The sequence below is a fragment of the Elephas maximus genome, chromosome X, assembly GCF_024166365.1.
Source record: "Elephas maximus indicus isolate mEleMax1 chromosome X, mEleMax1 primary haplotype, whole genome shotgun sequence".
In the NCBI taxonomy this organism is placed as follows: domain Eukaryota; kingdom Metazoa; phylum Chordata; class Mammalia; order Proboscidea; family Elephantidae; genus Elephas; species Elephas maximus.
The window spans coordinates 178,087,633-178,115,269 of NC_064846.1; the positions used below are offsets into that span (position 1 = coordinate 178,087,633).

General features: G+C 44.5%; 1 protein-coding gene across 6 annotated transcripts in view; it reads left to right on the plus strand.

The window, feature by feature from the left end:
- LOC126068552 (zinc finger protein 709-like) overlaps positions 1-27,637 on the plus strand; it is a 114,413-nt gene that overhangs the window by 44,936 nt on the left and 41,840 nt on the right. The window contains exon 9 of one of the 6 annotated variants that reach the window (XM_049871217.1): positions 239-10,181. The exons of the other annotated variants lie outside the window; for them this stretch is intronic. Coding sequence (XP_049727174.1) covers positions 239-1,319 — 1,081 coding nt within the window. The 3' untranslated portion in view covers positions 1,320-10,181. Of the gene's footprint in view, positions 1-238; positions 10,182-27,637 lie in introns of those variants that run through there. 6 annotated transcript variants of the gene reach the window in all.

Consider the following 27,637-nt stretch of genomic DNA (forward strand, 5'->3'; position numbering starts at 1 on the left):
ATATTCAAATAGATGAGTGAGATACAGAGTATTTGAAACGTATTTCACCTGGACGCGGTTATCAGAAAGCCTCTTATTTTAAGGATACTCTGTGAGAGTAATGGTCGTATCTGTACTAGGGTATTTAACCTAGGAAACATGGGACAAGTCAGGAAAAAACCAAGCATGTTCTGAATATTTGGTAATGGTGAAATGGGAACACATTAATTTCCAACACCATGTTCCCTATTTTTAACAGCAGTCATACAGTAGAGAACTTCCATGAAAGTAATGAGGGCACTCAGTCTTGGAAAACCTTCAGCTGGATTCCAGATCTTACTGCGCTCAAAAGAAACCCTCCAGGAGTAAACTCTTTTGAATACTCTGATTGTGGAAAGGTCTTCATGGATCACTCAGCATATAACCATCATATCAGATCTTCCACCAGATGCAGTGCCTTTCAGGGTAAGGAATGTGGAGAATCCTGCAGCTGTTCCTCTCACCTAACCACGCCTTTGAGAGTTCTTCATGGAAATAAATGCCATAAATGTAAGGTGTCTGGGAAGGATATGATTTGTATGTCAACCCTTAAGAATCCTGTGACAACACTCACTGGTGAGAAATGCTACAAATGCAACAAATGTGGGAAAGGATTTTGTAGTTTGTCATCCCTTTGTACAGACGTGAGTGGTCATAAGCATGCATGTAAAGAATGTTGTAAAATCTGTAGTCCTTCATCCCTCATTTTACCTAAAAAATGTCCTAACAGAGATAAGCCTTATGAATGTGTGGAATGTGGGAAAGCCTTTTGTTATTCCTCAGCCCTTAGTATCCATAAAAGAACTCACAGTGGACAGAAACCTTTTGAATGTAATCAGTGTGGGAAATCCTTTAGTAGTTCTTCAGCCCTCAGTGTGCATAAAAGGACTCACAGTGGAGAAAGGCCTTATGAATGTAAACAGTGTGGGAAAGCCTTTATTTGTCCCTCCTGCCTCAATTCACATATAAGAACTCACAGTGGAGAGAGGCCTCATGAATGTAAGGAATGTGGGAAAGCCTTTATTTGTTTCTCCCACCTCACTTCACATAAAAGAACTCACAGTGGAGAGAAACCTTATGAATGTATACCATGTGGGAAAGCCTTTAGTTGTTCCACAGCCCTCATTAGGCATAAAAAAACACACAATGGAGTGAGGCCTTGTGAATGTACAGAATGTGGGAAAGCCTTCATATATTCCTCATGCCTTACTATGCATAAAAGAGCTCACAGTGGAGAGAAACCTTATGAATGTAAACAATGTGGGAAAGCCTTTATTCCTCCCACCTCACTTCACATATAAGAAGTCACAGTGGAGAGAGGCCTCATGTATGTAAGGAATGTGGGAAAACCTTTATTCGTTCCTCCCACCTCACTTCACATAAAAAAACTCACAGTGGAGAGAAACCTTATGAATGTACACAATGTGGGAAAACCTTCAGTTCCCCAGCCCTCAGTAGACATAAAAAAACTCACAATGGAGTAAGGCCTTATGAATGTACGGAATGTGGAAAAGATTTTATTTATTCCTCAGCCCTTACTATGCATAAAAGAACTCACAGTGAAGAGAAACCTTATCAATGTAAGCAATGTGGGAAGGCCTTTATTTGTTCCTCGCACCTCACTTCACATATAAGAACTCACAGCGAGTTGATTGATTACTCTTAGGTCAAAAGTGAGATATTTCATCCTTACAGTTATGCTTTTGAACAGCAAATTTCTGAAAGTTTATAAATAAAGAACAAAGACTTTTAGTAAGAAATTAATACTAACTCAGAGGATCCTCAAACATAATTTATGCCTTTGGGAGAAATGCCAGTTTCATTGTAACTGGGACTGTCCTCATAAGTGTTTGTTACTTTCTCAGTCTAAGCTAAATTTTAGCTTTGTTAAAGTCTTTGCTATTACCAGTGAGGCTGCAGGGAATAGCATTGAGCAAATGTGGTTTTATATTATTTAATGTTATATCCTTGATGTTATTTTGCAAACAATAAAATACACTCATCTTATATTTGGATCAGACTGTTTTCATATTTGAAACATTCCTTCCATTCTTATCGTAAACCGTTTTGTCTGTTATAATTAATAACTGTCATATAGTGATAGTTTGAGACTGTGTAAATACTCTGGTTTTCATTGTACTTTGGCCTACCTATGTTAGTATTTGCATATAAATACGTATTATTATTACTGTGGTCTTTACTGGATGATATTTTTTGTTCCAATACCCAATAAAATATATCTATTAATTGGCATTCTGAAAGAAATAGATTTCTTTCACTCTGATATTTGTTTTTGATTATTCATAATAGTATAGGCAGTGCGCAGATTATGATGGAGTTCCATTCCTAAGTGCGTTTGTTAGTTGAATTTGCACGCCGGAACGCTTAGGTACGATTATTTGTATGTAATGTCGTTTAGTCGGATGTTTTCCTTAGAATATACTGTACAGTGTACCTTTCTATGCATAAAAAAGGTCCAAGGAAACACTTGTAGTTTCAATAAAATATTTTGAACATGATAGTACAGTGATAACAGTAATGACATTTTGATGTGCATTACAAAGTTGTAACCGTGTGTTATTACGAACCTCTGCCACTTCATTGGATTCTGTCTTGGTACGTTTCTCTCACAGCTCTGAGTTTGGGAGGCTAGGAGGCTGCCCTCCTAGGCACCGCACATGTGAGCCCCCTTCATCAGGTGGTGGGGGAGGGAAATGCAGAGCATGGACCCTGCCCCTGCACAACTCCTTACCTGAACTTACAGGGGATGTTGGCGTCTGCCCAGCTGCAAACAGTAAGAACGAGCAACACGGAAACACTGTATCACTAGTGGGCAAGGGATCCAGGACTTGAGTTCCTGCAAGGGGGGATCTTTGTAATAGGATGAGCCAGATTCAAAAGTCATGCGTCCGTCCACTAAATGACTGGGATATGGGCATACAACAGTGAAGATAGAGAGAAGCTGGTATAGATAAAAGACAGTAAAAGGACAAGGGATTTTACATGAGAGTGGAAGAAGATCAACTCCCAAGTGGTACTAGGGATTGAGACTAATTCTGACCTTACTCCTGGAATCAGAGGTACAAGGGGTATGAGATAAAATTGAAAGCATTGAATTGATTTTTAAAAACCCAGAAGAAATCTCGAGAAAAGAGGCTTTTTCACAAAAAGCAGAATATCCACAAACAAGATCTCTGGGTATTACAGGAAGAATGGTTTGCCCACTTTAACCTACCTCTACTTTCCTTATCATGAGTTTTTTTTGTCCTCTTTTTCCTTCCATTCCATCAGTGTTTTCCAACTTTTATAGCTCTACTTTATTCCGTTTATTTTTGTACCTATCTTTAAGTTCACTTTATTTGGTTCCACAATCAACACCTATGAAAGCAGTAGTGAGGAAATCAAAAGACACATTATTTGGGCAAACGGGCTTCAAGAGATCTCCTTAACGTGTTGAAAAGCAAAGATGTCACCCTCAGGACTTAGGTGCACCTGACTCAAGCCAGGCTGTTTTCAATTGCCTAATTTGCATTTTAAAGCTGAGCAGTGGATAAAGAAGAGTGAAGAATTGAGGCCTTTAAATTATGGTGCTGGGGGAAGAATATTGACTATACCACGGATTACCGAAGGAACGAACAAATCTGTCTTGGAGGAAGTGCAACCAGAATGCTCCTTGGAAGCAAGAATGGCAAGACTGCGTCTCACATACTTTGGTCGTGTAGTCAGGAGGAATCAGTCCCTGGAGAAGGACATCACGCTTGGTAAAGCAGAGGTTCAGCAAAAAAGAGGAAGACCTTCAAAGAGATGGATTTACACAGAAGTTCTAACAGTTGGCCCAAGCATAGCAAGTATTCTTAGGATGGCGTAGGACCTAAAAATGTTCTGTTCTACATGGGATCGCAGTGATTCGGAATTGACGAAATTGCATGTAACAACAACAATCTTTAAGTTCACGAAACCTACTTCCTGCTGTGTATGTAATGATATGAAACCTATCTACGTCTTCTAATTTTGTAATCATGTGTTTCAGTACAGAATTTATGACTAGGTTCAGTTTCTCGTATCTGTTCCTGTTGTCCATATTGGTTCATTTCCTGTGTGTCTGATAATTTTGTGGTTCTGTGATGTCATATTTTTTAGATTTTTTTATTATTTGGAATCATGTTTAAGGTATACTAAAAGAATAAGAGTTGTTCATATATTTGTGATCAAGGCTTAATGGCTGTCAATATGTTAGATATTTCAACTAAGGACATAATCGAAGATATAATTTTTCTTTTTCCAAAGAGCTTTTTTTTTTTTTTTTGCCAAGACAGGTGTTTGGAGTTACTATTACCAATCTCAGAAACCTTAGATCATTCAGAGCTCAGTATTCCCTTTTGGATGAATCACAGCCAGGCCATGTAGTCTCTGTGATATAATGATATGGCTCCCACTATTGGGAAGCCTGACCTCCAACTTCTGCCAAATCTGTGCCACCATCTTGATCCTCCTGCTACTTATTTCTGTTTTGAATCTTGCAGTTTCTAGAAGAACTGGAAGGGCGGGGGAAAGCACGGCTTATTTTTGACAAAGTGTTTTTATGGTACATGTTCCCTCTGATCCCGTCATTTGATGGGTGTAGCTTGGGTACACATTCACATATTTCAAGTGATGTGACAGGTTTTAAGTTACATGCACGGGTAGGGTGTTCATTTCCTTTCTAATAAGAAAGTTTACTTTGAAAGTGAAATGTGTTCTGTACCATGACTTAGAGCAGGGTCCAGCAAGCACTTTTGTAAAGGACTACATAGTAAACACTTTAGAGTTTGCAGCCCAGATATTTAGCTTTGCAAAGCCTTGGCTCTGTCAGTGTATCTTGAAAGCAGCTATAGGCAGTATTTCCATGAATTGTCGTGGCCATGTTCCAAGGAAATGCTATTTATAAATGCAGTTGTTGGAGCAGAATTGGCCTGGGGTTGTGTAGTGTGTTGAGCCCTGACTTACACAGTAGATTGAGATATAGGGACCAGGGAACTCAAAGAAGACAGTGTAAAATTCATAGACCAAATCACGTGCAGCTGCTTTTGTGCTAGTGGGACTCACCTAGTAGAAAGCCCAGGATGATTATGTCATCAGGCTCTGCCCTTATCCCTGGCCAATGCTGATGTGATTGTCAGGTCCTGAATCACCCAGACTTTCCCCTCTACCAACCAATGTACCTAAAAAAAGTTGCTTTCCAGTCAACTCAGACTTTTGGCAAGCATTGAGTTTCTCTTGTTTATAGTGATGGAAAATTTGACGGCAGATACTGGTGATGGTTGCACAACATGATTAATGTAATTGAAGTTACTAAATTATGTATATGAAAAATCGTTAAGTTGCTATGGCTGTGTAAAAACTCAGGGAGTTAGAAAAAGAAGCTGTTCTTTTTGGGTCCACATAACAGGTTTCTATTCCTGGCAGGCCCTTGGATGCCTTTGCATCAGCTGTGGGTCAGAAAGGCAGCTGCTAATCCAGGCTGGATTTTCCCCCAAGCTCGGGCTTAACTGGATGCTGGCTGGCCTAGGATAGGCCGTGGTTGGTTAACAAATGTGTAGAAGGTGTGCATTATTTCAGCAAAAATGTGGTATTCTCACTATACATTATTGCATCTCAAGATTACTATCTATTATATGTGAGGCACTTGAAAAGAAAGTCATTGTTAGAGATATGTTTGGGTTATATATGTAAAAAAAAACTCATACAAAAATTTATGTACACCTTGCTATGCACCCCTAATTGCTTTCCTTCTGATGAGATAGCACAGTACTTCCCTCCACTCTCTCTCCTTGTGTCCATTCGGGTAGCTTCTGGCCCCCTCTGCCCTCTCATCTCCCCTCCAGACAGGAAATGCCCATATAGTCTTATGTGACCACTTGCTCCAAGAAGCTCCCTCTTCACCAGTATCATTTTTTATTCCATAGTCCAGTCCAATCCTTGTCTGAAGAGTTGGCTTTGGGAATGGTTCTTGCCCTGGGGTAACGGAAGGTCTGGGGTCCATGGCCTCCGGGGTCCCTCCAGTCCCAGACTGACCGTTAAGTCTGGCCTTTCTATGAGAATTTGGGGTCTGCATCCCACTGCTCTTCTGCTCCCTCAGTTGGATTATGTTTTTGTATTGATTTTATTTAACTTTGCATTACTTTTGTAATTCCATCTCTCAGCCTTATAAAAAAGACTATTATAGTTTGAATGTGGATACCACTAGACTGAGTTAAGATTTCTAGAACTCTTGTGTAGAAAACAACCAGTTACATAGTGCTGCTGGTCCAGAATTGCAGTGAACCAAAATTAACTACATGGGACTGAATGGACTAAAAGATTACTACGGTTACAATTACTACATCACAGTCAAGCTTTCAGAGCAAAATGTGACAGAAAAACAACATAAACTCATCAGTCTATTGAGTTCAGATGAAAAGTCAGGCCTGTACTCCTAAACAATGTAACAGAATAGAAAGCAAATAGGGAACCCAGGGTCTTAAAATGTATACATGAATTCCTTGGTAAGATTGACTCAATTCTGCAGAAAAACAGGTCCTAAAGAAAACTTATTAACTTGCCAGAATATCAGATGTATAGGTATTTGACCCTGTGAGAAAACTTGAACGCCCAATAAGTATTCCTCAAAGAGGAAAGAAAAGACAACGCAAATGGGAACTCATTTTCCCAAAGTGGAAGGAGAAATAGGAGGGATCTCATTTTTCCAAAGTGATCCCTGAAATTACAAATTGCTTCTAGGATATTCAGCTTTTAGTGCTTTCCAACGTAGAGCTCCAGGCTCTCTGGTCATGGATCCTATTCCCCAGGGCTGGAACTTTGCCCTCTGCAAGTCAGATAAAATTCCTAGGAGGTAGTCTGCATTAGGATTTGGGTCAGTGTTTCGATTTACAGTGTATGTGCATTGCATAAGAGTTCCCTTTGTGCCTGATGCGCAGCTTAATGCTGTGGCCCATCATATGTCCCAGCTTATCCCAACACCGGCATCTCTATTGGTAGCCTCCTGAAGACAGGCCTCCTCTCAGCTCCTTCAGGAGAGGCTTCTCTTGGCCTCCTTAGGACCGGCTCCTCTTGTCCCCCTCAGGACATGCTCCTGTGTCCCTGCTGTCTGTCACCAGTGACTGCCAGTGGGCTTGGAAGGTTTGCTACTTTTTGTCCATGTTGGTTGACATTTCCTAGGTAAGCTGTAAACAACTTGTGTCTTGATACTTGTTCTCTGGTCCTGGGCTTTTCCCACACTAAGGCAGTAGAAACTTTTAAACTGATCAGTAAGTTCTTAGCACATCCCAACTCCAAGATGTAGACCCTCTTGCCATATTTAAGCCCTCTCCTATAGTTCCAACGTGTTGTTGCTTTGTCCCTGGGTGTAATCACCTGTGTGGCCATGTATCCAAGCATGCTGTAGCATCCTCTGGCTCCTATGAGTGCTTATATCTGGCCTTCTTACGTGAGTGCGTTTTTCTTTCTGCGGTTGACAGAGTATTCCAGAACACCCACAGACCCCCTTTGGGGGGAAATTAACACATGCATTCAATGGCCCACACCGTATTTTTGTAAAAATAAATTAACCTTAAAGAACTTCAGTTAGATCCTCGTCTTTGTGCCTCTTACAGTTACACATCTCAGGTCATAAAACATCTTTGAGTGTGTGCACAGGAAAATGGGAAGATTGCTTCCGTTCTTCAGGGCTGTGTGGACAAGGTCATAGTAACTAATGAATCCTGTGTTTTTGCCTCAAGTTTCTCCGCCTTTGATTTCTCCATTTCTAGAAAGGCACTGCCATTTGTCCTGTTGGTTAGGTCAGAAAAGTGGAAATTACGAGTTTTCTGTCTGCTTTCATCAGTCACTGCCCATTAAAGCAGTCCTCAAGTTCTGCTATTTGTACCCCCAACACGTATGTCAAAATTGCCCACTTTTGGTAACAGATGTTGGTCTCCTTCAATATTTGTTGTTCTTTTGGACTTTAGTCATAGAATTCCTGAGTTTCAGTTCTAACTGTGGTCACCTAGGAATAGCGTTTTATTTCCTAGCAGTCCTTGCTACCAGATGGTACCATGTGACTAAGCTTTCTCAGTGAGCTGTAGCTAAAAGTGTCTCATGTCATTTCTAAGAAATGTCATTAAATGTAGAGAACATACCCCTCTTCAGTATATTAGGTTGCTGAATTCTGCATTTCAGTTCATATACGCATTTAAGAAAACCCAGGCGTTTCTCTGTAGAGGAAATGAAGGGCAGCCATGGCCAGATCCCACACACCAGGGAGAACCACTGAGCCCCTAGGTCCCCAGATAGAGAGCACTCTAGGTTCCTGCACGGAAGCCCTCTACTGAGCATCTAGTGTCCCGGAAACCGGAAGCAGAAGTGAGCGTTCTGGGGGAGCAGCTGTGGACTGGGCAGTCCTGTCCAGGTGTGAGGTCTCTGTCCTAAATGTCCTGCCCCCACCTGCACTCCGCGGCCCCCGCGCCCCTTTGTTCTCTCTCTGTTTTTTTTTTTTTTTTGCAGTCCCATCTGGGCCAGACTCTTCGGCCTCGTCCACCACTGTTCGCCTACACACATGCACACACTCGTGCACTAACTGGTATCCAGCATGGACACCAGTTTATACACCAAGAAGACATTTGCTCACCGTGTATTGCAGTGCCTTCAGGAAAATGTCTCTGAAAGTTAACGATTTATGCTTATCCAGATATATTTCTGTTTTGTCGTAAAGCTGTATCTGCTTTGTCAACATGAAGTAGACTGTGTGTCAATGTGACCTAAATCAATTTTAATAAGTGAACATAAGCACAGTTAAGGACCTGAAGGACAAAGTCTTGTCTGAGATACAGGGCTTTACCAGGAGAAGCATCTCCGGGTTGTGTGAATTGAATAGGATGTTTCCTTTGTCTCGTCTCCCTAGTATCCAGCAGGGCCCTAGATCATCCATGGTACTTTTGGAGAATAACAGCCAGGATTAAGAACAAAACTGTAGCATATGAGCAGAAACGGGGTTGTCAGAAATTGAGACATCAAAGACAAATGGACCTGCCTCCTGACCCTGGCACGTCAGCATTCTGGCTGGCAGCGTCGAGCATGTGGTCAATCGATTGTCTCTAACTTTACTCAACTGTGAGATGTTTGAAATGATATCCGTGTAGGAGAGCCATGAGATGTAAATAAGCTAGTGTGTTGAAAACTTTTGGAAAACCTTTCATAAACCGTAGTTGCTCAATACGTGGAATATTTTATCATTATTCTATCGTATAATGAAGGTTAGGGTTTTTGATGTCTTTAAAACATGCACCTGGTCCACTGCAGTGGAGGGGACTATTGGATGTTGCTTCTAGCTCAAAATTTGTTGTGACCCGTCATACCAGGACTGATTAGAGAGGACATAGCACATTTCACCACTTCTCTGACAAGAGGAGCCTTCTTCCTCTAAAGCCGCTCTGACTTAGCACCCTCTGGCTATGTGAGGAAGCCGACGGATCGGTGCTATGTCACAGAGGTCACTCTTACAGACCAGGGGATTCCACATGTCAGGGTTCCGGTAGTCATGGATGTATGCCTCCAGGGGCTGCAAATATTAGAGAAGTTTGGAGTGGAGCCTCTGGAGGGTTGGTGGTAATCCTCTTTCCTAGGCTTCACAGGCAATTTTAGAGTTAATCTGTCTGCATTTCAGCTTACTTACAAAATTATATGTTTTTGTTGTAAAAATTAAAACTAATGAACCGTTTGCAAATTCAACAGTGTTTACACGTGTAACTTGGTGTCATTGATTATGCTTATCGTGTTGGGTGGTCCTTACAAAATGGAAGTTGTAACTTCTCAGCAGACACAAGGGTATGCTGTTGTCCTTTCTGCAGAGGTAGCCGTCTGTCATCTTATCGCAGGAGAGCGTGTGCGCGTGAGGGCATATGCGTTGATGTTTGCTGAGGGGGCAGTCACTAATATGTAATTGGCGTACATCCAGTTGCGTGGGGTCTTGGAATTTGAAAATTGTGGGGAGATCTGGGTTCTCATGTTCCCTGTCTCATCTGAGCTCGTTTTAATTTTTATTATCTTTGCCTGCCTCTGGAAGGGACAGAAAGTATGAGAGAACAAGTGAGTTTTTGAAAAATAGTTGACTGACACATAAAAATCCATAATTCTCTGAAAGAATTTTTTTTTTTTTTTTTTAGCTGATGAACCTGTCACCACTTGATCTGCTAGAGTTCAAGAAAATATAACCAGCCCAGGGCTTTGGGTTTCTAATTTGTGCGGGCGCTTGTTCCTCTCATGGCTGTGAAGGTCAGAAGGAAAAACTGCCATTCTGAAGTGTTATCCAGTTGTTAATCCTCACCGTGTGCTTTGTGTTTTGTTGAATGTTCTGGTGGGTCTTAATGGAAGGAGATACAGGTGATGATCTGAGTGAGAGCATTTTTCAAATGTCTGCAATGTTTTCTAACTATCCTAGACCATGAAGAGAGAAGAATAAGACTGCAGTTGGCAGCTTTCAAACTGTGGTGATGTTATTTCAGTGCGTTAGAAGGCCACAAGACAGGACGCAGTCAGTGAGGAGGAAGTGAATATAGTTAGTGAAGGGACATGGCTGATGGCTGTACTCTCGAGTAGACCTTAGAGCACAGAACTTTGTGTCAAATCCCCTTCAATTCTCAGTTCTCCGTGACCGTCAGCCTCAGCCTTTGTCCTTGGACACCGTGGAATACATGGTACCCTCCTGATCCGAATGTATGGGATATTTTAGGACTTGGTGATCGCCGAGGATGTCGCTGTGGTCTTTAGCCAGGAAGAGTGGCCTTTGCTGACTCTTGCTCAGAGAACTCTCTACAGAGATGTGATGATGGAAACTTTCAGAAACCTGGCCTCATCCCTCATTAAACATACAAGAACTCAGAGTGGAGGCCTTATGAATGTATGGAATGTGGGGAAGCCTTTTGGTGGTCCTCATGCTTCAATAGACATATGAGAAGTCACAGTGGAGTGAAATCTTAGGAATGTGGGAAAGCCTTTAGTCAAGCCTCACACCTCACTAAACACACGAGAACTCACAGCGGATTGACATGTTAGGAAGGTAAGGAATGTGGGAAAGCTTTTCGTTCTTACACCTCACTATACACATAAGATCTCACAGTAGAGAAAGCCTTTATGAACATAAAGATTGGGAGAAAGTCTTTAGACATACCTTATCCCTCATTAAATAGAATTCACAGTGGAGGGAGGCCTTATGAATGTAAGGAGTTTGGGAAAGCCTTTTGTGATTCCTCAGCCCTCACTATGCATAAATGAACTCACAGTGGACAGAAACCTTATGAATGTGCCAAATGTTTTCTATTTCAATCATTTCTCCTACTTTTATTAATTGGAAATTCGGAAGAAATATCTTTACCTTCTCTCCCCTTTATTTTTTAAATTGTTTATAGCAGTACAGGCAGTCCCCCAAATTATGAACGAGTTCTGTTCGTAAGTCTGTCCTTAAGTCAAATTTGTGCGTCAGTCAGAACCTTTAGGTGCAGTTCGTATCTAACATTAGTTAGTGAAGTGTTTGCCTTATTATGTAATATATAGTAGACTTTTCTATACGTAAAACATTAAAGGGAAGCTTGATACACTGAAACATGTTTAAGAAGATAATACTACAGTATTAACGTTTTGATCACTTTGCAAAGTAGCACCCGTTTGTTATTAGGAACCTTTGCCACTTCCTTGGATTACCTCTTGGTACGCCCTCCTCACCTCTGACTTGGTGAGGCCAAGAGGCCGCCTGTGTGGGCACTGCCCATTTTTGCTATGGCAGGTGTGTGGACTTGCTGCTAACGTCAGAGACCTTCAGACGTTTGGAACATGAGATTCCCATTTGGGTGACTCACGACCAGGCCACCAAGCCCTTGTGTTGTGTTCCTATGGCTCCCACTTTTGGGATGCTTGGGCGCCTATTTATGCCCCTGCATATGAACCTCGTTTCCATATTTTTCTAACTGAATCAGCCCCCTCTTGATAAAGTTCAGCCAAAATGCTTGACTTCCCTCTCTCTTATTCCATATTTTTCTGAATTTTGTCTGGCAGTTCCTCAGTATCTTGTTTAATACTTTAATGAAGATGTATTTTACTTTGGTGTCTGGCATATTTTACTCAGAATGTCTTCAAGGTTCATCCATGTCGTAGCATGTACCAGAATTTCCTTTCTCTTGAGGGTTGAACAATAATATTCCATTGTATGTATATATCACATTTTGTTCATTACTGGTTTGATGGGTACTTGGGTGGTTTTCACCTTTTGTCTACTGTGAATAATATTTCTATGAATATTTTTAGAATGTTTGAGTCCCTGTTTTCCATTCTTTTGGGTCTATACCTAGTGGAGTGGAATTACTGTGTCATAGGTAATTCTCATCTATGGGGTTGCTATGAATCAGAATCAACGTCAATGGGTTTCATTTTTTTGTTTTTTGGATTTTTTGGTGGGGGTTAGGGTCATTCTGTGTAACTTTGTTATTTGTTGTTTCGTGCTCAGGGTTCCAGTCGCCTGAGGATGAATTCTCTTACTAACATTCCTGGTAATAGCCATTTAGGGCTACCACAATATCTTGTGGTGCAAGGATTTAAATGGCGGCGGCACTCTCCACCCATGCATAATTGGAGCAGCCTAGGCTATTCACATGGCAGAATTGGGTGCTCAGAGTAAGAGGAGACATTCAGGCCCCTGGAGTCCTAGGCTGAGACCTGGCACATGCTAGTTTTTATTATTACCCAAAGCAAGTTGCCAAGAAAAGTAGTCGCTCATCAAGTCAGTGCCAACTTATGGGGACCCCGTGTCTGTCAGAGTAGAAACGTGTTCCATACGGTTTTCTATGCTATGACATCTTAGGTCTTTTGGGCAGTCTGGCAGTTCTTATTCTAGGCATTTTCTTACGAGGTCTTCTGAGGCACATGTGGGCAGGTGAAAACGGGTTTCTGGTCTTGGTTGGCTCCCACATGCACCTGCATTAGCTGAGGGTCCAGGAGGCAGCTGCATCTCCAGGCTGGGTTCTCTCACGAACTTGGGCTTGGCTGGATGCTGTGTGATCTAGGATGGCCCTGGATGGGATGACTGGGCTCTGCTCCATGAGGTGTCTCTTCGTCCAACAGGCAGCCCAGGCTGTTCCCGTGATGGAGGTGGGAGCCCAGAGTGAGAGGGAGCATGCGGCATTTCTTGAGGCGACAGAAGCAGACAGAAGCCGTCGTGGATAGAAGGAAGTTGTCTAGCCCTACAAACAGCATAAAAAGCCCATCTGAGGCAGCCGTCATAACCAAGGACTCTGCTGTGTCTGGATGTTCAGTAGCATCTTTAAGGTGGTGGTGGAGGTGTAACCGATGTCCACAGAGGACAGCCTGGAGAGGGACAGTACGTGCAGCTGGAGATGGGAGTCTGAGATGATGCCTGGGTTGATGGTCAGGTCCCGCATGAAGGTGACCACCTACATGGACAGGAAGGCCCGGACAGGAAGGGTTGCAATTCTGGTTCCTCTGAAAATCCCAAAAGAAGAAAATTGGAAGTTCACACATCATATTTTGTCTCCATGCGTTCATATTGAGTACGAGGAAAAGTTTAAGGAAAAAAAGGACTGATTTTCACGCAGACATTACGAACCTAGGAGTAATAGAAGAGTTTCTATTCTGAGGTAGATAGATGATGGTAGATGGTATCCTCTATTTTGTTTATGGGTCTGCTCCTCTCTAGGGAATACCTAGTGTCATTTCTGAGTAGCGAATTCTTGCGCCCCCACCCAGCCATTGCCCGAAGCACTCATGTGTTCTATGGTCTCTAAGAGAAATTTATCTGAGGAATATATGTTGAGCGCTAACTATGTGCCAGGCACTGTCTAGACAATGGGTATACAGTGCTGAAAAGCAGAAGTCTTTACAATCTAATGGTGGAGGCGGTGTGCAATCAAATAACAACATAGTATTGTAACATCAGATTGTTGACAAGTATTCTGGAGGAAAAGAAAGCAGGTGAAAAGTCGAAATTGAATAGGGGTAGCTGTTTTTTTGCTGGATGTTTAGGCAAGATCAGCAGACAAGGCAACGTGTAAACAGAGGCCTCAAGGATGAGCGTGCAGGAGACATGAAGATACCTGGGAAGTGTGTGCCACAGAGGGTGCAGACAGAGCAAAGTCCCCGAGAAAGGGGTTTGTTTAAGATGTTCAAGGCCGGAAGGCAGGCAGTGTGGTGAGAATGTGTTTAAGACGGAGATACGAGATGGTGAAGAACAAGGTGGCCTTGCAGCTACTGAGACTTCAAGAACACAGGTTGTCCCTCACCCACTAACTGGACCTCTTGTACTATTAATTAGGTTGAGTTGGGTCCTCTCTTTCCATTTGGTTATTGTTTGAGTTTCTGTGTTCTAGGAGACATCTTTTTGGATATATGAGCGCAGGTTCCCTTTCTCTGAAGGCCACTCATGCTGAGTGTAGTGCTCACACACACCCAGTACACCATGGCTTCCCGAGGCTCTGTGAGTGCCATGCTCCTCCCACCCCCAGCCACACAGATTAGGTCAGGATTGGACACATCACAAGCTGACAACATCAGATTGTCTTTCCCCTAAAGATTGTAGAAATGGTATCCAGATAGTCCAGTCGGGAAGCCTCGCATGGACCTGCAAACTTGGGCTCGTTTTGCCGTGGTCATTTTCTACCCTTGATTTAAAGAATTCTGAAAACGGCTCAGTAAACAGAGAGCAATGTAATGGACATGGAGTCAAATACATAAGGTTAGGTAGTCTCTGAGAGTCTGCGATGAAGAGAAGGATTCCAATCCTGCAGGATTCCAATCCTGGTTACATTCCCAGAAAAACTACAAGAAGAGCAAAAATAAACTTATCCATATAAGACAAAAGGAGTGCTATCTTTACAGTATCAAGACACCTTAAAGACTGAACACCCCTGGAGAAAAGGAGCAAAAAGCAGTAAGCCGGCTCTTCACAAAAGATAAAGTGTGAAGTACAACCAAAGTGAGGAATTGTTAAATGAAATGTTAGAAGACTTCCCATATGATACTGAACACCCGACTTTCGGAATCACACAAACCTGGATCTGTATCTCATATCTAAAACATATTAGGTGTTTGCTGCTATGCCCCCTTTTTTTTTTTTTTTAAAGGTTGCGGCATTCTTTTCATAAAAATACAGTAATCCTACTAAAACCAGTTGCCGTTTGAGTCGATTACGACTCATGGCGACCCCATGTTGTGTCAGAGTAGAACTGTGCTCCACAGGGTCTTCAGTGGGCCATTTCCCAGAAGTAGATTGCCAGGCCTTTCTTACAAGGCACTTGTGGGTGACTCGAACCTACAAACTTTTGGTGAGCAGCCAAGTGCTTACCGATTTGTGCTACCGAGGGACTCTTGTCCAGAATCATTTAGGGTAAGCCCCTGAGTGCTTCTAAACCAGTCAGTAAATTTAGACGAGATTACATCACCACCATGCCTGTTAAAATCATCCTTCCAGATTTCTCTGGCATTTCCCAAGTTGAGTTCCCATCAAAGGCACCGGGAATCCTGAAAGATTTCAGAGCTGAGAGGACAGCCACCATGGTGGTTCACAGACATGCTTCACCGCGACTAAATGAGCGTCAGTCAAAGAGGATGTCTGGATGCTAACTTAGCCCTAAAGGAGCAGACGTTTTATTCCCTGCGGTTTTCAACATACGGAATACATGGACAAGTGTCAGTAGCTTAGGGGCAGAAGGAAATTTGCAGGGAAATGTTTAAGTACACATAAAAAAAAAAAAATGTTGCCATGACGTCATCTCTGACTCACGGCGCCCCCATGAGTGTCAAGGTAGAACTGTGCTCCATGGAGTTTACAGAAGTGGACTGCCGGGCCTTCCTTCCAGACACCTCTGCGTCGGTTCAAACCTCCAACCTTTCAGTTAGGAGTCAAGCACTTCATCATTTGTGCCACCCAGGGAAGCCCTGCCGGGACTCTCCTAGAAGCTCACTCCTGCTCACTCTGCCCACAAGGTGAAAAGACAGACTCGGCCTTTCCGGAAAGCCTGGAGGTTGTTTGTCACTCGGATCAGCAGTGGGCTGGGTTTTTTATTTCCGATGTGATTTTCCTAGGTACTCAAGTTGGTCAACCAGAAGTAGAGGCACGTGGTTTAACAGTGTTTCCCTTTAGGACAGGAGATGTCCGAGTAACAGAACCATGGCAACGAGATAATCTCTGACCACACACACACACACATAAACACACACCTGCACAGATCACTGCAGAAAGCGGTCCAACTTCTCCTGAATTCAAGTGAAGGCATCCACAAACACACACACACACAGCTGCACAAATCACTGCAGAAAGCAGTCCAACTTCTCCTGAATTCGAGCGAAGGCATCCCTGCCCAGGTAGTCAATACGTCCCTCTTCCCATTTCTTCCGCTCTTCCTCCGGACTCAGTTCTCTGACCTTTTCCCGGATGGAGATCTCGGAGACAGAAATGGCCAGGTCGACCTGCAGAAGAGAAGCCAACAGAAGAGGGGCGTTGGCACTGTCCACCCCTGAATGAAAGGTGTCTACAGCATCCGTCTGCTCAGTAATCGATTCCATGAACAGTGATGTCACGAGGGGGGTGTGGGGGGAGTGCACCACACCGGGTGACGCTATCAGAGGGGGTAACACCAAAATGACTGCTTCTAAAACTTCTGTGCGGTGCTACAGCAGACATTATTTTTTATAAATAGAGGGTCCTGCACAGAGCTGGAGAAAAATGTAAAACAAAATTCTAACAACAGCAACAAAAGACCAGACTTACATGCCTGACAGAGACTGGAGAAACCCCGAGAGTATGGCCCCCAGACACCCTTTTAGCTCAGTACTGAAGTCACTCCTGAGGTTCACCCTTCAGCCAAAGATTAAACAGGCCCATGTAATAAAACAAGACTAAAGGGGCACAGCAGCCCAGGGGCAAGGACTAGAAGGCAGGAGGGGACAGGAAAGCTGGTAATAGGGAAGCCAAGGTCAAGAAAGGGAGAGTGTTGAGACATGGTGGGGTTGGCAAGTAACGTCACAAAGCACTATGTGTCTTAATTGTTTAATAAGAACTAATTTGCTCTGTAAACCTTCATCTAAAGTAAAATAAGTGGACCACAACTACCACGGCCTCCACCAGACTGAGTCCAGCACAACTAGATGGTGCCTGGCTACCACCACTGACTGCTCTGACAGGGATCACAATAGAACGTCCTGGACAAAGCTGGAGAAAAATGTAGAACAAAATTCTAACTCAAAAAAAGTGACCAGACTTGCTGGCCTGACAGAGACTGGAGAAACCCTGAGAATATGGCCCCAAGACACCCTTTTAGCTGAGTACTGAAGTCAGTCCTGAGGTTCACCCTTCAGCCAAAGATTGAACAGGCCCATAAAACAAAAATGAGACTAAAGGGGCACAGCAGCCCAGGGGCAAGGACTAGAAGGCAGGAGGGGACAGGAAAGCTGGTAATAGGGAGCCCACGGTTGAGAAGGGAGAGCGTTTACACATTATGGGGTTGACAACCAATGTCACAAAACAATATATGTATTAATGGTTTAATGAGAAGCTTGTTTGTTGTGTAAACCTTCATCTAAAGTACAATTGAAAAAAAAATCTCTGCAGTTAGTTGTAACAACAAAAACATTTTTGGTAAGCCCAGCTTACATGTATCAATATACCTACAAAACTAAAACTCTATGCTAATGTACTTTGGTGAACTTCTAATGCCCTCTGGTCAGAACTGTCACTTTACCCAATTACAATGACGCTTCGTCTGCACACGCTACAGGCACGCGCTGTTTTTGTCGCTCATGTTTTATAGTCGCTGATTTTGTCAAATTTTCTGGTGTTTTAGCTACGATACTGTGGTAATTAGTATTTGTGAACCTAAATCAACAACTTTTTTGAGAACGAAGTAGTAATTAAAGGAAAACAAGGAGTGATATACGGGAATTAAGATTCACGAGTAACATCAGTACGAAAAACATGAGTAAGGATTCTGTATAGCCTGGTATGGGAGGAGGTCCATGGGGGGGGTGACCCCAACCCTAGAGATGCCGGTGGCCATAAAGGACGGTCAGTTCTCAGAGAGAGCCTACAACCAGCAGCACTTTTTCTTGAACAAATACATACTGAACCTAGTGTAAGATGCTTTTTGCGCACGTTCTTTGAAATTTTATAAAATATATTCATTGTACATATGTTCACATTTCTCCTGAGAATTGCTGTTTAATTTCTAATGTGAGCTGCCTGAGTCAGTCTCCAACTTACAGCGACCCCATGCATGACAGAACGAAACACTGCCTGGTCCTGTACCATCCCCATGATGGATCCCGGATCAAACCACTGTGCTCCACAGGGTTTATGCTGGGTAGATTTCAGCAGTACATCTCCAGACCTTTCTTCCTAGTCAGTTTTGGATCAGACTGTTGTGATCCGTAGGGTGTTCATGGGCTCATTTTTGGAAGCAGAGTGCCAGGCCTTTCTTCCTAGTCTTAGTCTGAAAGCTCCACTGAAACCTGTCCAGCATCACAGCAACAGGCAAGCCTCCACTGACAGACGGGTGGGGGCTGCACATGAGGTGCACTGGCTGGGAATCAAACCCGGGTCTCCCACATGGAAGGCAAGAATTCTACCAGTGATCCGCCGCTGACCCACCTCCTGATTTCTGTGGGATTAACCATTTTGTGCACGCACACAGACACAGACACAGACACAATTGATTTAATATTTCCACTCACCAAAACCTTAATTTTGTATCACGGTAAATAATCAAGCTATGTTAAAGGAAGAAAAATGTTCACCTCGTGTAAATTAAACCTATAATGTTTGGAATTGGATGGCAAAAAAAAACCCCAAACTCATTGCTGTCAAGTTGATTCCAACTCATAGGGACCCTATAGGACAGAGTAGAACTGCCCCATTGAGTTTCCAAGGAGCGCCTGGTGGATTTGAACTGCTGACCTTTTGGTTAGCAGTCATAGCACTTAACCACTATGCCACCAGGGCTTTCGGGACAGCAAGATAAGCTAAATAATTTCCTCTTTCAATGGCCAGGCTTCTGTATTCTTAAGTGATAAAAACTTATTGCCGTCAAGTCAATTCTGACTCATAGCACCCTACAGGACAGAGTAAAACTGTCCCATAGGGTTTCCAAGGAGCGGTTGGTGGATTTGCACTGCCAACCTTTTGGTTAGCAGCCGAGCTCTTAACCACTATGCCAGCAGGGCTCCAGATATGATATATAAATATGCAGGTGTTCAAGCACACACACACCTTACTTCTGTTTAGTATTCAAGAGAGTCCACAAAAATAAACACATTTGCTTTAAAAACTTCTTACTAAGCATTAGAAGAAGACTTTCAAAAATACATATTGACAGTAATAACAGACTCACACAGACACACGTTTGACACTAAAATTGAGAAGGCTTTCCCCAGATGGTCAGTGCTGGACACTTAGTTGTTTTCTGCTGTTGAGTCCACTCTGACTCATGACGACCCCAGGTGACGTGGTAGAATTGCCCCATAGGGTGTTCTACACTGTCATCTTTATGGGAGCAGATCGCCAGGTCTCTCTCCTGCAGTCGCTGGTGGGTTCAAACCGCTGACCTTTCGATTAGCAGCCGAGTGCTTAACTATCGCACCACCAGGACTCCTTACAAAATGACTGTCGTTAGGTGCTGTCAAATCAGTTCTGACTAGCAACCCCATGTAACAAAGTAAAACTGCCCCCATAGGGTTTTCTAGGCCTTTCTCCCACGGAGCCTCTGGGTGGGTTTGAACCGCTGACTTTTCAGTTAGCAGCCGATCGAGTAACCCATGATGGACACTAGCTACGTGAATTACAGTTCACGGGTGGAGTAGTGGTTAAGAGCTATGGCTGCTAACCAAAAGATCACCAGTGTGAGTCCACCAGGTGCTCCTTGGAAACCCTATGGGGCAGTTCTACTCTGTCCTATCGGGTTGCTATGAGTGGGAATCCACTCGAAGGCAGTGGATTTTTTTTTGGATACCACTGGGCACACACTCGTTTTTCCACTTATTTTTTGCTCCGGTGTTTTCACAGTTAAGATTCTGCCTTCTACACAGACCATCATACATTCTATCTAAATATAGCCATCCCATTGATTAAGGAAATAGCAAGAGTTAAAAAAAAAAAAAAAAAAAAAAAAACTCTATTTCAGGTTAGCATCACATTTCTCCCCCCATAAGAAGTGTGGAAAAACCCGTTGCCGTGAAGTCGATTTCAACTCATAACGACCCTACAGGACAGAGTAGAGCTGCCCTATAGGGTTTCCAAGGAGCACCTGGTGGATTCGAACTGTTGACTTTTTGGTTAACAGCCAAGCTCTTAACCACTGTGCTTATGATAAACAGAGAAAAGATTGAAGTTGTCAAGGATTTCATTTTACTTGGATCCACAATCAGCACCCATGGAAGCAGCAGTCAAGAAATCAAATGACACATGGCATTGGGCAAATCGGTTGCAAAAGACCTCATTAAAGTGTTGAAAAGCAAAGATGTCAACTTGAAGACTAAAGTGGACCTGACCCAAGCCATGGTATTTTCAATCGCATCATATGCACGTGAAAGCTGGACAATGAATAAGGAAGACCGAAGAAGAGTTGACGCCTTTGAATTGTGGTGTTGGCGAAGACTATTGAATATACCATGGACTCCCAAAAGGATGAACAGATCTGTCTTAGAAGAAGTACAACCAGAATGCTCCCTAGAAGCACGTTTGGTGAGACTGCGTCTTACACACTTTGGACATGTTGTCAGGAGGGATCAGTCCCTGGAGAAGGACATCATGTTTGGTAGAGTACAGGGTCAGTGGAAAAGAGGAAGACCCTCAATGAGGTAGATTGACACCGTGGCTGCAACAATGAGCTGAAGCATAACAACGATTGTCAGGATGGCTCAGGACCGGGCAGTGTTTCGTTCTGTTGTGCATAGGGTCACTATGAGTCGGAACCGACTAGACAGCACCTAACAACATCAACAATAAAGAAGTTTGGATTTAGAGCCATGGTTTAAGTTAGACTCATGGTGAAAATTCTGGAATCGACAATACACACAGTAGCCCTGTTAGTCCTCGTCCCAAAACACTGTGGTGACTGAAGCAGTCATGATGAAAAGGAGAATCCGACAAACCAAGTGGCCTTTGGTTTCGTGAAACAGATTGTTAAACGAGATGCTAGTTTGGGATGTTCCATGATACATGGGCAGGAGTATGGCCAAGGGCCTGGTTAAATGGACAGATGACGAGAGCAGGTCGCCTTCCCAGCCACGAGCAGGCCGGTTGGGGTAGGACTCCATGTATATGGCAATGCCTCAGTGAGCTACGACACTCTTGGTGTCATCCACTAAGAACAGACCGGCAGTGGGACTGGAGCAGAGCGTACAAATCAGGCCCTAAGTAGGGTTTCCTCCAGACCCCCTCTCCGACCTATCCCCCCAGCTTTCTGTGGTGGGGAGCTTGTGTGTATCTCACAGATACTGGGGGAAGTCAACCAACTTAACCAAGGTCCCAATCTACTATAGGGCAAATCTGTCAATGTGAGGTCTGCCATGATTCCTCTTTGTGCTCTGAGAATATAAATTCCATGATTTCTGGTGGGTTATTCTGTGCATGGAGCCCTGGTGGTGCAGTGGTTAAGACCACAGTTGCTAACCAAAAGGTTGGCAGTTCGAATCTATCAGCTGCTCACTCTAGGGTCATTATGAGTCTCAATGGACTCCATGGCAACGGGTTTTTGTTTTTTTTTTTTGTATCCTGCATATACATGTCAAGGTACACATTTTGGATACCTCTTCAAATGGAAGGCTAGTTTGTCGACAGACGAGTTCACTATGTTGTTGAGTGCCATCAAGTCAATTCCAATTCATAGCAACCCCATGTGACAGAGTAGAACTGTCCCATAGGGTTTTCTAAGCTGTCATCTTTATGGGAGCAGATCGCCAGGTCTTTGTCCTGCAGAGCTGCTGGCAGGGTTCGAAGCACTGACCTTTCGGTTAGCAGCCAAGCACTTAACCTCTGTGCCACCGGGGCTCCTCCCACGACACCTTACCAGCTGCAGTTGTTGAAAAGGCTTTAAGGAAATCTTTACTCTCTTGGAGAGCTGAAACCTGGCCACGCTGTTCTCTGAGAAGCTCTCTGGAGCCATCAGAAAACCAGTTCCCGTCGAGTCCAACTCCGACTCTCAGCCACCCCACATGTCAGGGGCAGAACTCTGTGCTCCATGGGGGTTTTCAGCGGCTGAGTTTTTGGAAGCAGATTGCCAGACCCGTCTTCCAAGGCACCCCTGGGTGGATTCGAACGAGCAACCTTTCAGTTAGCAGCCGAGTGCTCAACTGTTTGTGACACCCAGGGACTCCACTTTCCCCCCAACAGCCTTTGGCTATTTTCCATTTACGATTACGGAGAAACCAATGTGCCTCAGGAGATCCCTGTTAGGGGGCAAAGAAGACATGAGCCATGGCTGTCATCGAATGCATCCAAGGACAAAATGGAGTCTGAGACGGGAACACCTGTTCCCAGACGAGCACTGGGCAGGAAGCAGGTGTCTTTCATTGTATTCTTAAAGACAGGACCACTGAGTGCTGCTGGGTTTGGATCGAAACGTTCACCTCCCTCCTCCCCACCCCTTGGTTTCACAGCTCGGATTCTCTTCATTTCAGAAAAGGAATGGCCGTGAGTCAGCTTCCACGTAAATAACCTTTGCAGAGAAGCTTTCTAGGGCGAGCACTGCAGAATTATCAGAGCCGTGGGCAGGAGACAGAGGAGACCAACCACCCCAGGCAAACGCCGACAGACCACAGACAAACGGAAAGAGGGAGCCCAGAGAGGCGGCTCTTATTTCAATCAAGCAGGGCTGAAATTGAGTTAGTGTGCCATGTATGCTTGCAGCCCCACGGGGTGCTGATGGCAAAGAGATTTCATCAGGAGGGACAGGGGTTTGAATACCACCTGCAATCTGTCCTGCGGAGCTGGGTCCTTTGGGGTCTGGACAGGGGGGTCCTGCCAGGGTTCCAAGTTGTCCTCCTCTGGGCTGCTCTCGGCTTTATCCAGTGGCTGCCAAAGATATAACTGCTCCATCAGTAATCTGCATTAGGCTCCAGGGACTTCAGTACCAACCCAGGGACTGGTCGTCCTGGAGTTGACTCCTACTCAAGGTACCCCATGTGTGTCAGACTGGACCTGCACCCTACAGGGTTTTTTAATAGATGTGCTCTTGTAGAAGTAGACTGCCAGGCTTTTCTTCCAAGGCGCCTCTGGGCAGACTCAAACCTCTAACCTTTCAGTAAGCATCTAAGTGCGTTAATTGTTTGCAGCTCCCAGGGATCACCAGCCCAAAAGACAGAGAGATATTTTTCCCCAAAATTAACCAGCTGCGCTAGCTAGTCTTCTCTGGGGAGATCAAGAGAGCTTTGCTGCACAACTCCTAGCTTCCCCTGAGCCACACACATCATGTCTTATGCAAGATGAGATGCTGAAAGTTCTTAGGAAGTTTATCAAAGCTAGCCTGTGGGGATGCAAAGAGTCAGTGCGCTCAGATGCTAACCAAAAGGTCAGAGGTTTAATTCTGTCCAGGGGTGCCTCGGAAGAAAAGGGTGGCTATCTGCTTCTGAAAACAGCCACTGAAAACCCTATGGAGTGTAGTTTTTACTCTGACACACATGGGGGCGCCATGAGGCAGAGTCCACTCGGCCGCAGTTTTTTTTCAGGGGATGTCTGATATAAATCATTTCCCCAGAACACTTTGGATGTTCAAAGGAAAAAGAGGCTCTACATACAGCAACTTCTGAAACAGAAAAGGCAGTGAAAGCCTTTGATAGTAGAGGTTAAATGGGTAGATTCTTCTCCGTAAGAGAGAAGTTACCGTGCATCTAGAGGAGTGGCTTTGGTGGTACAAAGAGTGAAGGTGCTCGGCTGGTAACAGAGAGGTCCGAGGTTCGAGTCCACCCAGAGGTGCCTCTGAAGAAAGGCCTGGTTATCTACTTCTGAGAAATCAGCCACCGAAAACCCTGTGGAGCCCAGCTCTACCCCCCGACACACGTGGGGGCCACCATGAGTTGGTGTCAACGCCACGGCAACTGTTTTGTTTTTGTTTTAACTGGTTGTCACTGAGAGTAAAGGTATCTGTAGAGTCTGTCATCAGACAACGTGCAGCAATGAAAGCCCAGATTCATTGGGGGTGAATTTTTTTTTTTTAATTAAACTTCCTCATCCTTAAATACAGATTCTAGATATTGGTGAAAAATCCCACCCACGATTAAAAACACAAAACAATTTAGTAAGATAAACATGGCATATTGACTTTATATCTTTTTCCTTTCTACTTCCTAAAATAAGGACCAAATGGCCAGATGACCGACATGGAATACAATGATAATATGAAGAAAAAAAAAGTTTGAATAGATAAAAACCAAAAAATCCACACGAGCTGCCCTGGAGTCAGCCCTGACTGATGGCGACCTCACGGGAGTCAAGAGTAGAACTGTGCTCCACAGGGTTTCCAGTGGCTCATAGTTCAGAAGTAGGTCGCCAGGCCTTTCTTCTGAGGTGCCTCCTAGTGGACTTGAACTTCCGGCCTTTTTGCTAGCAGCCAAGCGTGTTGACCGTTTGTACCACCCGGGGACTCTTTGGATGGACAACCAGTAACCTTATCCTCGTGGGTAGTAAGAAGTGAATGAAGTATAACACGCTTTTTTACTCTCTGAGGAAAGACTAGTCAGAAAGAACGTAGGATGCAACGCTTTCCTCGGTAGTTATCGGGCATAGACAAGCTGAGAAAACAAGGAAGGAGGGAGAGAGATGTGTTTAAGTAGCATCACAGAGATATACCAAGGGCATTTCCGCCTCTGTGACGTCTGAGAACTGGGGGGAGGATGGTGAAACCGGGCCGCGCGCTACTCCAGCGGAAGTCTCCATTTCAGGGCGACCTATCACCTGTTACAAAGATAAGAGAGCAAAGGCAGGTTAAATAAAGTCAGGTCAGCCGCAACCTTCATGCCGATAAAAGCAGTTCAACGGAAAACACCCCATCTATTGATTTCTGCCTTCACGATGCAAAGGAAGCCTGATGCTGAGTAGGTCTTGTGCAAACAGTTTACGTTCGGCTGCTACCCTAAAGGTCGGTGGTTCAAACCCACCCAGCAGCACCATGGAAGGAAGTCCTGGCCATCTGCTTCCATAAAGATCACAGCCAAGAAAACCCCGTGGAGCACAGTTCTCGTCCGTAAAACATGGGGTGGCCGTGAGTCGGAATGCACTCGGCTGCAACTAACAACAACAACACGTCAGAGAGCGACAGGCTCACTAACACCTGTGTTTGCCCCTTCCTGGGCACACACCTGAGTCTACTTCTCAGCCTCCTCGGAGTCGTAAGTACGGCTATGGGGCTGATTCTCCCAGTGGAACAGGAGCAGGTGTCCTGGGGGTCCCCACGACACTGGGAAGGGGAAAAGGAATGCCCTTCCTACTTTCTCTTTCCCCACTGGCCATGTGAAGAACAAACCCCCAAGCCTTCCTCAATGGGGGTTTCACAAGAGAATGAAACCCCAGGAAAACAACCCTACTGACTCTTTTCTCAGTTCTAAAACCAAACCAAACCAAATCCGTTGCCAACAACTCGATTCTAAGTCACAGCAACCTGAGAACTGCCCCATGGGGTTTCCAAGGCTGTAATGGAAGTGGACTGCCACCGTCTTTCTCCTGTGCAGCAGCGGGGGGAGTTGAACCACCGACCTTTTGATTAGCAGCGGAGCGCTTTAACCACCGTGCCACCAAGACTCCTTTAGTTCTCCCGAGGGAGGTAGAAAACTAGCCACCGTGCTGGATGCAAAACAAACGCCACTGCTATGGGGGCAGTTCCCACGCATGACCCCTTGTGACAGAGGAGAACTGCTCCACAGGGCACTTTTCTTGGCTGTAATCTATAGGAGCAGCTTGCCAGGCCCTTGTTCTGTGGCAGTGCAGGGTGGGTTCAAACTGCCAACCTTTAGGTTAGTAGCTGAGCGCAAACCATTCGTGCCACCCGGTGTTACTGTTTGTTTTATAGATCTGTCTAGTCTTTGCCTGAAAGGTGGACTTCAGGAGTGCTTCAGTTCTGAGTTAGCAGGGCGTCCGGGGGCCATCGTGTCAGGAGCCCCTCCAGTCTCTGTCAGACCAGTCAGTCTGCTCTTTTTTTGGGTTTGTGTGTAAATTTGAATTTTGTTCTTCGTTTTTCCCCTGCTCTGTCTGGGACCCTCTGCTGGAAGGTATATGAATGCTCATAGAAGTCCGTGGGTGGCGCACGGTTAAGTGCTTGACTACTAGTGGGAAGGTTGGTGGTTTGAGCTCCCCGAGAGGTGCCTATAGGGTCGCTATGGGTCAGAATCGACTCGACGGCAGTGGGTTTGGTGTGCTTTTATGTGTGGTACAAATAGCTAACGTGCCCGGCTGCTAACCAAAAGGCTGGAGGTTCAAGTCCACCCAGACGTGCCTCAGAAGAAAGTCCTGCTGATCTGCTCCTGAAAACCCTGTGGAGCACAGTTCCACTCTGCCACACGCGGGGTCACCATGAGTTGGAACGGGCTCAACGGCAATGTGTTTTTATGGCGCAAAGTCAGACTTTAAAATCATTTTTGGAAGGCATATGAATGTGCGTAGGAGTCCCTAGGTGGCGCACATGGTTAAGCGCACAACTACTAGCTGAAAGGTTGATGGTTCATAACACACCCAGAGGACCTCAGAAGAAAGGCCTGGCAATCTCCCACTGAAAGGCCACCACTTTGAAAACTCTATGGAGCACAGCTATACTCTGCACAAATGGGTTCGTCACTAGGATAAATGGGGTTGTCACCCGCACAGCGCGGATGTGCTTGTATACAATCTGACTTCCTCAAACTGCATTTATGTTTACCCCCAGATAATAAGCTCTTCACGGATTCAGTCCCTGAGAGGCATCCTGAAGTTCGGGTCGTCTAGAAAGAAGAGACTGAGAACTTGAAAATCCTGTAGAAGGAGGTTCTTGGCTCAGCGGAGACAGAGGCTGAAACACGGAGAGAAGCTGAAAAGCAGTAGTCTCTGTCTGGAAGTATGTAATCTGAGAGAGGACGTAATACGAATGTCACAATCATCTCAACAATGGAAGAAGGATTTTCCATTTACTGCAGTTGGCTAAACTGCTTCTTGTAGACTCTGTTGCCAAGAACAATTCAAAAGGCTGGACAAAAAATAATGTATACGTATATATATCGTGATGCACTGGAGTCACCAAGGAGGCAGAAACTTGAAAGTCAAGATCTCAAGGACAAGCGGAAGAGTTGAGCCTGAAACTTGGCAGCTTACTTGGTCTTGGGGCAACTAAAGGCTGAGAAGCTAAGAAGAGTTTTCAGCAGCCCTATAGGGCCAAACCAGTGTTACGGAATCGATTGTGTACCCCCCAAAATGTGTGTCAACTTGGCTATGTTTGCCAGTATTGTGTGGCTCTTCTCCATTTTGTTATCTGAGGTGATTTTCCTGTGTGTTGTAAATCCTAACCTCTATGATGCTAATGAGGCAGGATTAGAGGCAGTAACATTCATGAGGCAGGACTCAGTCTACAAGATTAGGTTGTATCTTGAGTCA